The sequence below is a fragment of the Alligator mississippiensis genome, chromosome 1 (genome assembly GCF_030867095.1).
Source record: "Alligator mississippiensis isolate rAllMis1 chromosome 1, rAllMis1, whole genome shotgun sequence".
NCBI lineage: Eukaryota > Metazoa > Chordata > Crocodylia > Alligatoridae > Alligator > Alligator mississippiensis.
In genome coordinates this window covers 29,687,794-29,705,146 of record NC_081824.1, presented here as the reverse complement: position 1 = coordinate 29,705,146, position 17,353 = coordinate 29,687,794, and the positions used below count along the sequence as shown (strand labels likewise).

The window sequence follows — 17,353 nt, the reverse complement described above, 5'->3', positions numbered from 1 at the left end:
CAAGTGGGACATTTGTTTCAGGTAGTTTTAGTGCTTCCTGTTCTTCCAGACAAATTAAGCCACCATGCCTGTTATGTCTTAAAAACATTTTAGCTCACCTTTTTTAATCTGAAGGTCACCTGCTTGCTGCCTACCGTGGTGTCAGACACACTGAGGGTGCCAAGCTTCTCTTCAAGTTTCAAGCGATCTTCAAGAGTTTTTCTACAGAGAACAAGATGAAGTCAGTTTATTTCCAACAGCAACCAGAGTGAATAAAACAATAATGAATGGAAGAGAATAAAATGCAAGTGAAGAAAATCTCAAACTCTAAAAAGTCAATCCCATAACATGCAAAGAAAAAAAAAGACTGTAATTGAGTTGTACTTCTGTCATTGACATCAAGCAGCCTAGTCCATAAACACAAATGAAACAGGCTCAAATTATTTCCTCCTAGTATTGTTCATTATGAAGCCCCTTTTCAGCTTGTGCTTTTCTTTTAAAGCCTAGGCCCATTTTAAGACAAAAAAAATCAGACAAAATGACTCCGTGCCATTCCTACAGAATCAACATCTGCTCCGGGAGCAGTTTTCCATGGAACGTTAAGGAAGACTCAGGAATAGTCATTGAGGCCAGGTACAGACATTACACTTTTACCAGTATAGGTGATTGGAAACCGGTCTATACCTGTAGTTTGGCACAGGTAGACTGGCTGCTTTAAAAACAGCAGAACCCGATTTAAGGTTTGCTCCCCCCACCAAAGGACGAATGCGTGTTTTGTTCACAACCGATCTAATCTATACCACGACTTACAGGAAACTACGTAACTTAGACAGATTCCACCTCAGGCTTTTTGAATGTCTGTACCTAGCCTTAGAGAGGACACATCTAATGTACTGGTCAGAAAGGACATTTAAAACCAGTTATACCCATTTTGCTTGGCAGTTTTAAAGTTTCTAAAATGAAAAATTTTCCATCCTGAATAAACTTTAAGGGGGGGGGGGTGTAACAATTCCCTCGTGATTATTAGCATTTTTTATTCCCTTGTTAGTAGCAGATGTCTGGTCTGATTAAAAATAACAATTTTGACTCCAGCAATGTGCATGCTCAATATAAGTGGTTCTAAAGCAAAGCGGTTTATATCTGACTTTAAGAGCAGGAAAAACTACTCAAAGCCTACTGTTTAAACAAATACAACCAAGTATTACAATTGTATACTAATGAAAGAAAAACAAATGTAAATGACTGATAAGACCGATTAGCAGGACCCTGATCTTGTAAGGCACTCCACGAGGGCAGACCCTCAATTTCTCAGCTGTAAAATAAGGTGCTACATGGATAAAAGTTAAAGATACTGTACTGAGATCATTTAAGTGTCTACGGCTAGGTCTGCATCTACAGAGTTCTAGTGGCACAGCTATTTTGGCTCAGGGTTTAAGAATAAGTCTCACTGATGCTTAGATTGCAAGTTCTTTCTAGTGGTGACTGTCTCTTTGGCATGCAATGGCAGTGACGAGCATGCTGACAACCTGATCTGCACTCTGTATTACAAGCAATGCAAACAGGGTGGGAGAGTCTAAATGACTACAAGAAAGATGGAAATATTTCATTTAGTGTGAAAAATATAGTTTTCTTTTAATTAACAGTACTAATAAACACACTAATATAACTATTTGAGAGGCAAGGATTTCCTGGAACATCGTGGCTACAACATCAATCAAATACTAAAATAACTAGTGATTTGAGATCTTGCTAATAAAGTACCCTACTACTAGATCTTTGGAAAGAGGGAAAAGAGACCTTTTGTGTGTAAAAACTATAAAGCATACATACTAGCGAAGTACTGACACATATTTCACAATTACTTTTGTGGAAGGGGAAAAATAGGTCAGCATAAAAATACAAGTGAAAACCAGCCAAAGTTAATGGAGTTTATGTGGATGATGTGGCTTACGGATTGCACCCCAAATATGAAGCCACTGAAGTTTCCTGGGTCTTGGTTTAAATGCAATTTCTATAAGAAAGGCACACTCATAAATTATGCAAAATAATTGCCAAGAATTGTTTCATTTCCCATGACTACGTACTTTGATTCTGGTTTTCCTCCAATATATTTTTAGTGTGTACTTGTAAAAACTTGCTCCATCTGTGCTGTTTGGGAAGACAAACTAAGCCTCAGAGCTAACCATGGCAGGAGATCAGTCACTGACAGTGTGGTGGGATTTCTACATTCAACTAAAGCTCCACTTTTCTCCCCTGTGAAAGGAGCATGGAGAAACGTGGCTACTACCCAGCAATTCTTTAGCATGACTGCTCAGGTACTGCTTCAGTCCAAGGGAAATGAACACGGGGAGATATTAGCAATACACCATAGAGTCATATGTTTATTGTATAAACACATGGATATATGTACCCGTGAGTATACACAACAAATATCCCTGTTGTGATGCACAGTAATATTGTCCCCTATTAAAGGGGGGAAAAAGCATTCTTCTTTTCCAATAAACACTGACCCAATTGGAACTTTAAAAATGCTGTTAAAGGACGTGGGTAGGATGCTCTTCGGCTTCTTATGACAAATAAAGAAAAAGGAAAAGCCTATCAGGATTTCTCCCTGTTCTTTGATATAGGGCTAACAGGAATATTAACTCTATTTGCTGAAGAATTTCTTGGCTTTTCCAGGGGAAGGAAACTATTTACTTTCACACCTTAACTGAAAGATGACAGGGACTCCATCTTACATTTGTAGAAAGCCAATGTTTAAAGGGTAGAGACTGAAGCTAAATGGGCGTCACTGCAAAAAAGAACTTTATCTAGAACCCTTTCCCCTCTCAGGTGCTCAGCTCTTGCTATGTTAACCTTGGCAGTGTTATCATTTCAATCATTCTCCAGTATCCTACACGAGACAAGCTGAACTTGATGCAAAGCCAAGGGGGAAGAGAACATTTTTCAGACCCTTATATAACAGAGCAGGGCACTCACTATATTTACAGGTAACTTTTCAATACTTCTGTCCTGAGGACTCTTAAGTTACTAAGAAATTTATAGCATACACCAGTGCTTTAAAGTTGGGCTTTGAACAATGCTGAGTCAGGAACATGTCAAAGAAACACCCAGTTTAATATAAACTATAAATGTTTTCTCCAGGAACAACATTCTAGCAAAAAAAAAAAAAAAAAAAAATACCTAGCCATTAAGTGAGCAGTAGAGCCATTAAGGTACTTAATTACATTGAACACAGACCATCATTCTTTAAACTTGGCTAAATCAAATCTAAGACAAGCATGCCAACCTCACCAAATCATATCTGCCAGTACAAATCTTTCCAATTTTTAGTTCAAGCAGTCAGTATAAAATAATACATTTATTACTGTATAGGGCTAGTAAAAAAAACCTTGCCTAAAGTCCTCCCTTCTTTACAAAAATTTTCCATGTTCAAACACTTAAGAAAAATTAAGTTTGCTGACAGCTGACTAAGCTTTTAGAACCAGCTACAGGAGATTAAAAACTGAGAGGAGTTGGTCACTAAAAATATTAGAATCGTGTGAAAAGTAGTCCACAAGTCTGAAGCTTGCCTGACAGAGTGTACACAGCTTCATTTATCATACATCTTGTAGATTAATAGGTAGAAAAACAATTTTGCCACGGTAGGACAATTCAACAACAGCAACTTGCTGAAAAAGGAAAAAGGCTGCAATTGTCTTCAGATTGATTTGTTTGTTTAGTCATTCTTCATTTCCTCTCCTATCATGTCAGCATGTCTTATTGCTTTGTTTTCCAAGTTGGCCTCAGCATCTCACATTGCATCTTGTAAGTTAACAAGACATGCATTTGGTACCACTGTTTAGTAAAAAATAACCATTTTTATTAAAGGAGACTGTTAAAAGTACACTCACAGCTTGTCATTAGTAACTCTCTTTTAAAATGCTGTAAAGAGCAAAAGTATTAACTTTCAATTTCCTCAAATAGAGTAAAAAAAAATTGTGTGTGTGTTTGAAGTAATGTCCACAGTGAGAGGGCTCCTTTACTTACATTAATTTCTTCTAAGTGTTTCAGTCCCTTCTCTAGATTTGCCCTTTGTTCATTTACCAAATCTTTCATTCTGCTTGTTGAATTAACACCCCCATGTTTGTGATCAGGAATCTGGATTTTCTATTTCCCATGGGGAAACAGAGAAAAATGCAGATTTTTCATTTTAACAGAAAAGCCCAGTTTTGCAACAAGCTCTCTGCAGGGGGCTGGGAGGGAGCAGGGGGACAGCAGTCAGGCAGGGGGTGCTATGTGTACGTACAAGCAGTGGGCAGGGGACTGAGGGGCACCAGCAGGGCTGGGGGACCTTTCATTTTAATCACCGATTTTGAGGTTCTTAATCAGCAAATTTGCAATTTTTTTTTTATTAGGGAAAACCAGGATCCCTGCTTATGATACTTCCTCTGTCCTTTGTCTTCAAATTATTTAGTGTCCCTGAAAGGGTGTAGGACATTAGAGGTCTTTAGATGAATTTGCTAAAAAGAACAGGTTGCAAGTTGGCAGGTATGCTGGCATTTCTGGGCAAATGATGGAAATCACAGCACCGTCCCAACTGATCCGTTTTTCTTTTTCAGGTAAATTTTGAAGTTGCAACACACATGTAAAACGTGCACGTCTCCCTTGTTTAAGCATATAACAGCCTTGGCCTACAGACTGCACATCCCAAAAGAAGTTTACAAGGAGGAAAAAAGCAACCCTATCCTCTGAAATTAAAACAATCCCAAATGTACTAACTCTGTGTGTGAGTCCAGAGAAGATTGTTGCTTTAGCTCAGTGGTTCTCAACCTTGTTATACTCAAGGCACCCCTCAGAAAGTGCTAGCTCCTAGTTTTCTTTCTTTTTTTCTGATTATGGAAAAATAATAGTACAATTCTTCTGCTGCAAAAAACTCAGACCACAACAGACCGTTTTTTAACGCTATGGATTCCTGTCTTAAATCTCTAGTTTTATCTTCTGACTCACGTGTAGGTGTTTGCACACCTGACAGTGGTACTGTTGCTTGGCACCCTGCAACACCCTTAAAAGGATCCCGTGGAATCTCTGAAGCCATAGGACCTGGGCTGGGAATCGCTGGCTTAGCTGATACCCAGACTGAAAGCTACAAATTAAATGTGGGACTCAAATAAAAATCTACATCTAGACTTCCAGCATAGCACAGAGAAAACCTGCAGACTGGAAGCAAAAAAAAAAAAAAAAAAAAAAAAAAAAGCATGTTTCATCCAAAATGCTAAGCGTCAAAGAAAAAAGGCTAAAAGCATGTTATTTTAGTCTTCTGTTCAAGGAATGCTTTATTCAGTAAACATTGAGAAATCCTGAGGTGTTCTACCACGCCTAATGAAGGGTCAGAATGTAAATCTCTTACTCATACACATTATGCATGTAAGTGGGCACAATGATGTCAGCATGACTGTGTGAGCAAAAGTTCACCAGTGTGAGGGAGGTATCTCCAATCTGGCTCAGAACATCGGACCCTTTTCATTTAAAATACAGCACAGGAACTATACATGTCGAACGTGCGTAATTCGGGGGAACACAGATGCAACAACTGTGTTATTTCAAGTCATACCCCACAGTCAAAAGATCTGGCTTTAGAAAAAACTACTTTCAAGTCTACCATGGAAGTTAAAACAACCTGGCCTGCATGCTATAAAAAGGTAGCTGAGGACACACTACCCCAGATGTGAGAGCAGAAATGGTAGTCTTACTTTATTAGCTTTTGTTTTTTGGCAGAATCCTTGAAGCTTCTGAATTCCTCCCCTGCTTTAATCTCAAAAAACTGGGGTTTCAGTGATGTTTGCTGATCCTCCTTGAACCTTTCCTGCCGTTTAACTTTTTCCTCTTGGCGTAAAAGTTTGCGTTGTTTCCTGACCTCTTCAACCCAACCTTTTTCATCATCTGAACTCTCAGAACTTTCTGCATCACTTGGTTTTCCTTCTGGTTCTTCCTCCTCTTCCTGCAGACAAAAATAGTTACTCTAAGTAATGATTAACTCATTTTCTTTTTTAAACTATTTGACCAAGTAGAGCACCTAAAGTTGTAATTGTAGAGATTGCGGAGCATGTTAACAAATACAATAACTAATCAAAGCAAAGTGAAGTAGATTCTGCAAATTAACTGCTTTTACAGACACACTAATATGTTAGATTATCTAACTGGTCCATTTACATTTTAGATCTAAATCACACTAATTAGATGTTTCTCCACTCCTCTCTCTTTCCCAGGTCACATAACATGGAATACTTGAACATTTATCATAGTAAACAAAAACAATAGATCATTCCAATCCAAAAGAATACTTTACCTGTTCTTGTGCTTCTTGTTGCTCTAGAATTTTTAGTTTCTTCTTTCTTTTTTCACTTATTTTAGAAACAAGTGGATTAAGCAGCCTAAATTCTTCACTCTTCTCATCCACCTGGAAATCTGGGTTCTCAAACATGACTTGAAAGCGGTCATCTTTCAGAATATTAGGCAGGTTCTGAAAAGGAATGAAAAACAAAAGCCGATTATAAAATTTGGCAACAAATCCTGATAAGTGATTTTAGAAATAAAGCTCATTCAATTGCGTGTTAGGCTTATAATTAAGCAAGAAAACACAAGATGTAAAATATTTATTCTTTAGAACCCCTTTAAAACAAATGTAGTCAATTTAAATTGTGGGCGCTTTACTATTTGTTCTATTTCCATAAAGAAAATAACATTATTCTGAGGCTTTTGTAAACAAGACACTCTGCTACACAAAGTATAGGAACTTTAAGCAGATTAGTGTTTACAATGTGTTACTGAAATCTCTCATATTTGGATGCATCTTGAAATATTTCAATTAATCAGCAGCATTTATAGGGCAACCCCCACCCTGCAGCCAACTCACCCAAATCAAACAAAAAAACCCCTAAACCCCAGGTCAGTGTTCCACAAAGACTATTCCATTGATATTTTATGACTATGTAAATAATTGTGACCCGAAGAGGAATACAATGCATTCGAAAGTGCACCTAGGTCTATTCCAACCACGTAGTTAGTGCCATAAAAGATATTAGCCACAAAACCCCTTGCCTTTTGCATATTTCCTGGACCATGACGACTATAGCATCACTCCAACACTAAATAATTAAGACCTTTAAAAAGGGTTCTACATATCTTATACACTTGTCTGTGCCACTGCCACCACAATATATAGGAATTATGCCTGTGTTGACGAAGGCCTGCCCCAGCACCACTGAAGGCAAAAGAAGTTTTGGCATTGACTACAATGACAGTAGGATCATGCACAAATTGATTTCAAATTTCTACTCGGGTATTATTATACCTAAAGTTAAAAATTACTAAAGGTAATTTTAAAGTTAAAAATTCCTTAACTGAAGCAGCTGCATAACTACTACCCCAAGCGGCTTTCCTAGCACAATGGTATGTTTTCACAGCTGTCAACAAAGGAAAGAAATGGTGAAAGGGGACAGATTTAAGAAAGGAATGCTCAGAACCTTACAGAAATCTTGTTAATTATCTAATCCAGAAAACACAGTGGAAAAAACGACATCACAAAACAAAAGCAGCTGCTCTTGGTAAAATTCACAAAGTTTCAGAGAAATATTCAGAAACACATATGAATAAACTATCCAAGAAGCTAAAGTGTTGCCATTGGGGGACAGGCTCAGAAAATCTGTAGTAAGATTCTAACCCTAGCTTTTCACTGATCTCTCTCTCCCTACCATCACACCAACGAGCTGTAAACTCTTACACTCTGCCCCAGATTCATAGATGTTGGGGTCGGAAGGGACCTCAGTAAGACGTCGAGTCTGACCCCCTGCCCTGGGCAGGAAAGAGCACTGGGGTCAAACAATCCCAGCTAGGTGCATGTCCACTCTCCTCTTGAAGACCCTCAGGGTAGGGGAGAGCACCACCTCCCTTGGAAGCCCATTCCAGATTCTGGCAACCCTTACTGTAAAGTTCTTTCTAAAGTCCATCCTAAATCTGCTCTCCGCCAATGTGGCCGTTGTTCCAAGTTACTTCAGGGGGTGTCCAAGTAAATAGAGCACCTCCTATTCCCTGCTGCCATTCCCTGATGAATTTATAGGCAGCCACAAGATGATGATATGAATTCCAACACTAAGCTCTTCTGCTGCAAGCTGATAACCTCACTGTCATCCTCACCTATATGAACTACAGCAAGCCTCTGCTAGACAGAGGGTGCCAGGACAAGACATCTTGTAGATTATGGCCCATGCCACAAAGTCTGCAAAATTCTACAAAAGTAAATGATATGCCTCTGATTTCAAATGCATGGATTCTGTCTTCTGCCAGATATTAAACACTGCTATATATAAATATTTATATAAACACTACTGGAAATATCTTTATTTAACATCTAGTTGAGTATAAGGCAGTTTTGGTATCAGTTGTACAAGAGTTATGGCAGCATAAAAGAACAGACAGCTTAGGCTATTTTAGGAAGAAGAATTAAGTACAGAATAAAAAGATAATATTAAACCATTAAGGAAGTATACTATCTCTTCCTCTAGTAATGGACAATACTTAACATATTGTGGGAACTATCACAATACAAATAATTAATAAAATGGGTTTATTTTTTTAGTACTTTGCTGTTGACCAAATGTGTAGAGTTTCTGTATTCCTCTTTTTCCACAATTCATTTCCTCAGTGAGTGCTTCTTCATTACCAGCACTGACAGGCATGAAAAAAGAAAAAACCCCCAGCACTTTACCAGAAGAAGTAGCGTGTTAATTCAACCCAGCTTCTCAGGCTAAAGACTGGCATTAAGAAGCTGAAGCCTGAACTGATTCAATCTTTTCAGGTTAGTCTAACCTGCCTAGACTGAATCTATTTGCAAGTGAACAGACATTTCCTCTGTAAATGTGGGCACATGCATGCAGTGGCATGGACCAGAACCAGGGCCTGCCTGGCGCTTCCCCCTTGCTGCTCCGGGTCCAGCTAACACACTGCCTCTTCTGGGCAGGTGCTGTGCTCAGAATGGGTGCATGCTTAAAGTAAAGGACAGGGTTTTTTCCCCCCCCACACATCTGTAAGCAGCCCATCGAACTCACAAACACTGATCAAGTCTATTGTAAAGTCATCAATTAATAAAATTTACACAGTGTTCTATGAAAAGACAAAATGTTTGTCATCCAAACACTGACCTACAGTAAACTGTTTATTATGTTCATCACTATTTCAGTGTTTCTGTTGAGTTTCGGGAAACCCTTGAAACAAAACAGTCCTACCTTTTGCTTCCTTTTTCTAGAAGCCTCCTGCTGCTCCTCCTCTTCCTCAATCAGCTTGAGTGCCAGCTCTTTGTTAACCTTTGGAAGTTTCTAGTTAAAGAAAGAAAAAACTCATCAGTACATTGTTTTTCTGCAAAAGAATCTTAGATATTTTATCTATTTTACACTCATTACTTTAGCTCCACGGACAAATGCACTTCTCAACACTGATTAAAACCTTCCACCTAAAAGTGGATTTACTCATTCAATACAGCTAGGAACAGCACAATTAGAAATGTTTTACCAGACTAATGGCTTCCCACACAGAGACTTAAGTTAGAAAACAGTCCTGTGATTGTTAACTATTCGGCTAGTAGGAAGGGAAAGGTCCTCAAAGCTGTAGTCTTTCTTAGAGATAGAGAACTCTGCACAATCACCACTCTAATGGTCAATTGTAAAGTTGTATCACTTTCTCAGAAGAGGTCCTTCATCTTCAACCATATAAACTCTGCTAACAGGGCACCTACAGAGTTGCAAAATCCAGACAGACTTCCTGCTCTTTGTGGTCTAGCAGTAGTAACTGAGGGTGGGGGGAGGAAGAGAGGGGGAAGGAATTGTAAGGGAATGATACTTGTGTTGATCTGCTGAAAAAATTCTCAGGGATAAGAAAAGGCTGGCAGAATTGACTGTTAAAATAATCTTTTTACTTGATCTGAAAAGCCTTGTATACAAGCATTAAATCCTTAGATGCCATTTTTAGCACAGTACTTTTCAGAACTGAGCTGTATTTTAAGGGCTCAAATTATCCCCTAATCTCCAGGCTTATAGGTAGAATAGGAACTGCAAGTTTATCCTTAGTTTATCTACTCAGTCTTGTTGTACTTTTTAACCTAAAACGTTGTCTTTATTTTAAAATAATGGTCCCATCTCAGGTCAGGACCCATATACATACGGATGCTACAGTTCCATGCAAAAAAGAGGTATATAAATCACAGCTACAAATTGATTTCACAGCTTTAACAAAAATCAGGATAAACCGAATAAATTCCCAATGCAATTACACCTTTCAGGTATGAACGGGAGTGCATATTCTCTATGAATGTTTCTCTCCAAATGTTTAATCATCATAAATCGGCTCTACCTTGAGCTGAACTCTCTGTGCACGTGTTTCTTCTATCTTTTGCCTGATTTTCTCTTTTCGATATTCCTCATAAGCAAATGGGTTGACCATCATTTTCACCTTTAATACACAAAACAGAAAGTATTAAAATGGACAAAAGTAGCATATGAAAAAGTTTGTTTTTCTCATTGCATAGAGTATCCACAAAGGCAAAAATATATGACAATTACAAACAGTCGTAATGAGTTAACCTTACTTACCTTATGATACAATCTTATATCCATAAAAAAGCCATGCATATATGCTCTGAGCATGGGTGATCCAATGAGATGAGCAAGGCCTGAAAAAAGATTATAGACAATTTCAGAAATCTGGGACCTAGATAAGTTCTTACACCACAGCTAAGCTAAAGAATGAAAGCAAAAGAAATACAATGTGCAGTCAATTGTAAGATAATGTTCCCCCTCCCCATCAGCATGCGGTTTGGGGGGGGGGGGGGGGGGGGGGGAACGGGGACAGGGAAGCCTCTTGTCTTATATCCATGTACAAAGCAGAACAGGGGGCCAGTAGCTGCTGTGGCTTTGACTGGTCCTTAGCTTTGATTGGGGCCAGAGTCAGACCCTTAACAACTGTCTGCTGCCCCCGCTCCCCTTGCCCTCTGCAGCTTCTGGTCCCACTCACCTTACCACCATGCACAGCTTGGCTTGGGCTCAGGCTGGATTCCCTCCTGGGCATGGAGCACACAGAAACTCCACCCCCTGCCTAGCCAATCAGAAGTGCTGCCACTGCTGCATAGCCCAACAATGGCTATGCTTCCTCGTGCTGTGCTCTGGGGAGGGCATAGAGCCTGAGCAGCATCTGCTGGTAGGGAGGGGAGGAAGAGATAGAGATTGCAGGGAGTAACGGGGGCATGGGTAAAGAGGCAGAGACTGGGGAATGGGGAGGGGAGAAGAGGCAGAGGTTCTGAGGAGCTAAGGGCAGAGGTGGTGCAGGTGACAAGGAGGCTGCAGAGGAAAGAAGTTGGGGGGGGAGGACAAGGGGGCCACCTGACCCCCCACCTCCCCTCACTGCTTTCTCTGTGGTAGTGGGGGGTGGAGGGGGTTGGACAAGAAGAATTCAAGACACCTCTCCAATAATTAGATTCTACACCTGGAAAATTACAACTAATTGATAAAATCTTCCATATACAGAATCTAATTACTGGGGAGCCGTCTTAAATTCAGGGTTGTCTTAGATTTGGGTAAATACAGTGGTATGTATTTGGAAGACTCGATCATCAATACTGCTATTTATTGTATAAAGGCTAAAGTAAGGTCACAAACAATTCAGTTCAGCTGGCAAGGAATTAGAGCGACATAATAAAACCAGTGTTTTGGTGCCGTAGTAAAGAGCTGTTGTGCACTTTTAAAGATACTCGCTAGCCTACAATCTATAGAAAGTTTAAAAAGGAAAACTGTTTGTGAGAAGGATTTTTTGGAGGCACATACATGTTTGCCATATGAGTTTGGATCATAGTTACTGGTGTGGTATGTTGATGTTTTAATTAAGAGATTTGCCTTGGGTTACTACCTTTGAAGTATAGACATGCTGAAGTACCTAAACATATTATACCATATTAAATCATAAGCAAGTCACCCTAGGCCTTAACCTAAATACAAGTGGAAATCTCTAAATGAAAGACCAATAATTTTCAGATAACTCTAAAGCTGACAGAAAGATCTTTTCGTGAAGTAAAACATTCCTTATTGAGCCAACAGTTTTGGCAATCAGTGAGTACTGATAAGACCACCTCAGAAATAAGCAGTTTCGAAAAGCCACCAGCCAATACATCTCCAAAACTTAACTCCCATTCCTCCTTAGGACACGGGGTAGAGGAGTGTCCAACTTCACAAAACAATCATGATACTGCGATATGTGGAGTTGGATGAATCAGCTACCACAATGTGAAGTTCACGAAATGTTATAAATTTGACTGTTCACTTAAAGCAACCTTACACAGAAAGAACCTGTGGGCATAAAGGCTTACAGGCCCTGAAAAGATTACCTCAATTGACATCAAGTAAGATTAATATACTTGAACATCTATCTGAATTGTGAGATGTCCCTTGTAGGGCTGGTTTGTTAATTTGATCATTTGACTTAATCTGGACCATGGGAGAGTGTACATTTAAAAGGCAGTATAGCTACTCCTAGTTTATTCCTCTTTGAAATACTTAAAGTAATATGAAAAATCCCTTCCAACCCTACCAACTATGAAACCATGAGACCAGAAAAATGTTAGAAAGAACTACTTTGAGAAACTTTTTCTGTGCGGATGAAGTGCTGCACAGTAAGAATTTTCAAGGCTCAGGCTCTCACATTCAGGTTGTTTAAGAGGTCAGATCTGGAGATAGTGTTCTCCATGGGGACTGAGAAAGGGAGCAGTACCACTGAGGGTTTGGGGCAGCAGAGGGGCATTTAAAGAATTATGTTTCAGTCATATGGGACTTAATGTTGAGAAGGAGACATCAGAGAGAAAGGCCAAGATTTTAGTTTGGCTAGAAAGAGACAAGTGTGAAGAGTCATCTGAAAGCTCTCTCAGAGAAGGGAGTTGAGTGTGTGGTTGATTTTGTGTTTGTGGAACAGATCACCAACGTGCACAACAACACTGGCAGCTGAAAACTCCTGTCAGTGAACTTGATTTAGTTTGTACACGTTGGCTGAAATGCAAAACTGCAACTAAATTGCTCTTAACTTGCTTTCTGAACCCTTTTCAAGTTAGAGAGGAAGACTGATCTGGCAGTTAAGACACAGAACTAGGATTTCATTGAAACCAGTTATGTGTTTGATAGTAGAATGGCATAATATTTCCACTAATGTAAGCATCTCCTGGCAAGTGGATTTTTTTTGCTTACATATTTGTTGCAGTCTTAGCCTTGTATTGTCAGACCACCTCATAAGAATTTAAAAAATAAAAACAGCTTCTCTTCCTTACCTATTTTTTGTGACAGACTCAAAACACTTCCTCAAATGAGTTAGATCACTAAGTATCAACCTCTTCCTCAGGAGTCAAGCCATGAACAAGAGGCTTCTCCTTGCATTGGCGAAGATTTGATTAAATTAAGAAAATTAGGTCTTACCAAGGGGGACCAGCGGGGAACGGGAGAGACCCTGTTCCTCCGAGCACTACCAGGAGTAACTAGGAATAATGGCCATAAGTTGACTGAAAGTAGGTTCAGGCTAGACATCAGGAAGCACTACTTCACAGTCAGGCAGCTAGGATCTGGAACCAACTTCCAAGCAAAGCAGTACTCGCTCCTACCCTGGGGGTCTTCAAAAGGAGGCTAGATAATCACCTAGCCAGGGTTGTTTGACCCCACTACTCTTTCCTGTCCGTGGCAGGGGGTCGGACTTGATGATCTGCTCAGGTCCCTTCCAACCCTACCAACTATGAAACTACGACACCAGAAAATGTTAAAAAGAACTACTTTGAGAAACTTTAACAGCCCCCTGTGTAACTTGTTCACATGGCACACTGCAGACCTATATGTACCATGCAAGTACTTTAAAGCCAAACAGTAAAAATAAGGAGAAGAGACAAGGACCAAAGGATAAGATTTGGGTGAATAAAGTTTTACCTAAATTTTCAAGATCTTTTCTGGTAACAAATTTATAATCATCATATACTGTGCTCTCTGGATTCTCCTCCAATTCTTCTGTCAAGTTATCCAAAAACGAGCACCATCTTGGGGCAGGTCCCAAAACCTAAAGACATAAATTATAAAATTATGAAATTATACATACTTCCTAAATAAATATACAGCTAGCCTCTCCTCTGTGCTAGGGTGCGGCAATACATAAAGTAATTGCATACCTCAGAATCAAACATACTCAAAGGACAGCATGATGAGAGCTCCACTGAATCTATTGCTTGTCATGTGAGCAAACATCTCTGCAAAGTGTTTTAGAGGAGCACTGTGATTTAGGCCATTTAATTTAGGAAAATTTAAAGGCTTCGTGTTTAACTGCTTCAGAGCATACCCAATTTGACTGATTATATATTATAAAAGCAAACCTCAGAGATTGACATTGTGGATACAATTGGGACCTATACTGATTAGCTGACCAAGCAGATTATTAAATTTTATTTTGTTCTACTGACTTAATTAGAAACACCAAGGCATCTCACATTTTGAGTAATAGTAAAATACACACGATATGAACAGATATTTTTTAAAGTTATTCATTTACCTTAAAAAAAGTTACATGAGTTTAAGACATATAAAAACAAAAGGATACAAGCACATTACTTCATATTGTATGGGATTTTCTGAAGTTTTTCTACTAGATCAGGTGTCAAACTCATCCATCCCCCTTGGCCCCCCCAGACCACAGTGCTCCTTTGGGGCTGGTAGTAGATGTGGGGTGAGCAGTGGCAAGGAGCCACAGGGGTTAAACACAGTTGTTGCTTGCCTGCTCCGCCATGGAAGTGTGACCCAAGCAGAGCTCCATACCCCAGATTTCACCAGTGGGCCCTGCTCCTACACATCCTACCTAACCAGATGCTGCTGCTGCTCTCTAAGCCAGATCTGGCCCATGGGCCATATTGTTGACACCCCTGTGCTGAAGTACAAACATATCTATCAATGTACCTTTTAATTATGCCTCCACCTCTCAAATTAGGTTTAGCACTGTTGTTCACATCCTTCCTCCCCACCACACACACCCCACTATCAGATTGTGGGGTATACACACAGATTGTGCGTACCAAGATGTACCTTAATCACTCCCACTGTGCAAAGTCTATTATTTGAGTAGCTGTGGTAGCTTAGTGGAAAAAAGATCAACCCTCTGTGGAAGGAAAAAAAAGGAGAATCAATGGGAAAAAAAAACTGGGATGTGATGGAGGTCTGCAACTCCCACAGAGTGGAAGTTTTAATGAGCCATTTTTGTTGTTGTTCTATCATTGCTAATAACGTAAATGGAAAAGAAAAAAGTTACCAGAGATACGGAAACTGATTTTATTCAAAAGAATTTTAAATATAATTTGATTAAAAAAGTGAAACAGTTGGAAGATCAATGACATACAGATAGCTCCTTCTTAGAATGTAAGTTATGTTGCTATATTAATAAGGTTCTTGCAAAAGGCTATGGAAGCATGTGACATTCTCCCCCAGTTAGAAGTGCTGTTTCTTCCCTTATTAAAAATGCATCATCTTTGAAGACAGCTATCCATGACAAACACCAGCAGTGTATTCCAGACGGTAATGGTCAGAATAGCAGTAATGTTTCAGAAAAAATAAGGCCCCTGATGCAATATTTCCTCCATTAAGAAACAGTAACAATTCAGTCTAGCAGATTCATATATGGCTGGGTTAATGAACTTTATATGTTTTCTTCAGCATTCAGAAACTGAAACACTCTTTTAAAGAGAAATAAAAATAGAAGTCAGACAACAACCAAAACAGACAACCATAACAAAAACAGGAGTTCAAGATTTGCACTGGACTGGCATTGGTAAACAGACAGTAAATTTTATCTAGATTAGATCTTCAGAAGATCACACTTAAATCATCTCTTAGAATTTGCAACAGATGCCTACTTCATCAACAAGACCAAATTAACCACATCTCCGCAGTTGTTTGATCTGGTAGTAAACTTGCTTAATACATCAACATTCAGCTGAATCTTGTCAGCTTCGTTCCTGTCGGATATTTTTGCCTTTTTAGATCTTAAATGTCTCCAACTATATTTCCTGTTTTTTAATTCTTCAAAGCTAAATGCAAGGCTTTTAATATATTTGGATTTAATTCAAGTGACTAAAATGAATGTTCCAACCTTTCATGCTCATTCACGAAATTGCTGCTAAACAGTACTTTATTTCCAAAGCAAAAAGAAAGGATTTTGCCTATATTCTTATTTCACATACAATGCTGTTGTTATTTTAAGTTACTATTGGACTACTTTGCTTCTATTAGAAAGTGTTACCCACTGACCAACCAAAATGTCATAAAAATCTTACTATAAATTTACCTACTAAAGAGTCTACCAAAATCAGCATTGGGAATTCTTGCTTGTATATATTTTAAGCTCCAAAAAAACCTATCCTTTGCCGCACCACACACATGTGAGGCTCTCCATCTTTAACAACAGTCTTTAAAAAAATCCATTATTGCCACACTCCATCCTCTCTAGGAACACTGAGCAAAATTTAGAAGTGCTGGTTTACTCATTAATGCCTAGTTCCTTCTGAAATATAGTGAGCACCAAAGACAGGTCATTCTGAAACAATGGACATTAGGATCTTAGCCCAGTTATTGAACTCATGGCAGTGTTCCCAAGGAATCTAACTGAAATCTCAGCCCCATTCTGCTAGGCAATATAAAATGCATATTGAGATACAATGCATACCATGGAGAGGTTCCAGAGCAAAGCCTTGACTCTTAAACTTGATGTGTCAGTGTGGAGGCTAAGAAGTGCCAGCTCAACAGTCACCTTTTACACTGAAACTTATATCTGTATGCTTCTGTATCAAAACAGTGAGCACAACTGCTCTAAACTTAATCATTAATGAAAAAGAGTTGCAAAGCATAATAATCCTCTTATACTTCTGTGGCTACAAGAACATGCATATGAAACAATTATGGCCTGACAAAGGGTTTTTGAACCCGAAAGCTTGCTTAATAACTATTCTCTAACCATTTGGGTTGGTCTAATAAAAGATATCAAATTCACCCAAGGAACCTTGTCTGCCTATGTCCTTAGACCAACACGGCTACAACCCAAACCCACGGCCAATATTAGTATCTTTTGCTATCAAACTAGATATTCTGTCTATACCTAAGGAAGGTGCAGGAGCTGTGTCTTAAAAGACCTGGGATAACAATGTGATGCAAACAAACAAGATGAGGGAATTGGAGAAAAAAAGGCTATAAAAGGTATCTGTTATTCAGGTCTCATATGCACACCTTGTAGTTCAACTTACCCTGTAAAACCTCTTTTGTGTATATACAGGGGTTTTTTTGGCTTTACC

At 39.1% G+C, this 17,353-nt stretch overlaps 1 protein-coding gene across 1 annotated transcript in view; it reads right to left on the bottom strand.

Moving 5' to 3' along the window:
- NOL10 (nucleolar protein 10) overlaps positions 1–17,353 on the bottom strand; it is a 71,638-nt gene that overhangs the window by 4,959 nt on the left and 49,326 nt on the right. Inside the window, exons 14-20 of the mRNA XM_006257920.4 lie at positions 13,959–14,085; positions 10,602–10,681; positions 10,363–10,461; positions 9,243–9,332; positions 6,308–6,481; positions 5,712–5,959; positions 99–201 (exon numbers count right to left, since the gene is read on the bottom strand). Of these exons, the coding sequence (XP_006257982.1) occupies positions 99–201; positions 5,712–5,959; positions 6,308–6,481; positions 9,243–9,332; positions 10,363–10,461; positions 10,602–10,681; positions 13,959–14,085 (921 nt within the window). The remainder of the gene's footprint in view (positions 1–98; positions 202–5,711; positions 5,960–6,307; positions 6,482–9,242; positions 9,333–10,362; positions 10,462–10,601; positions 10,682–13,958; positions 14,086–17,353) is intronic.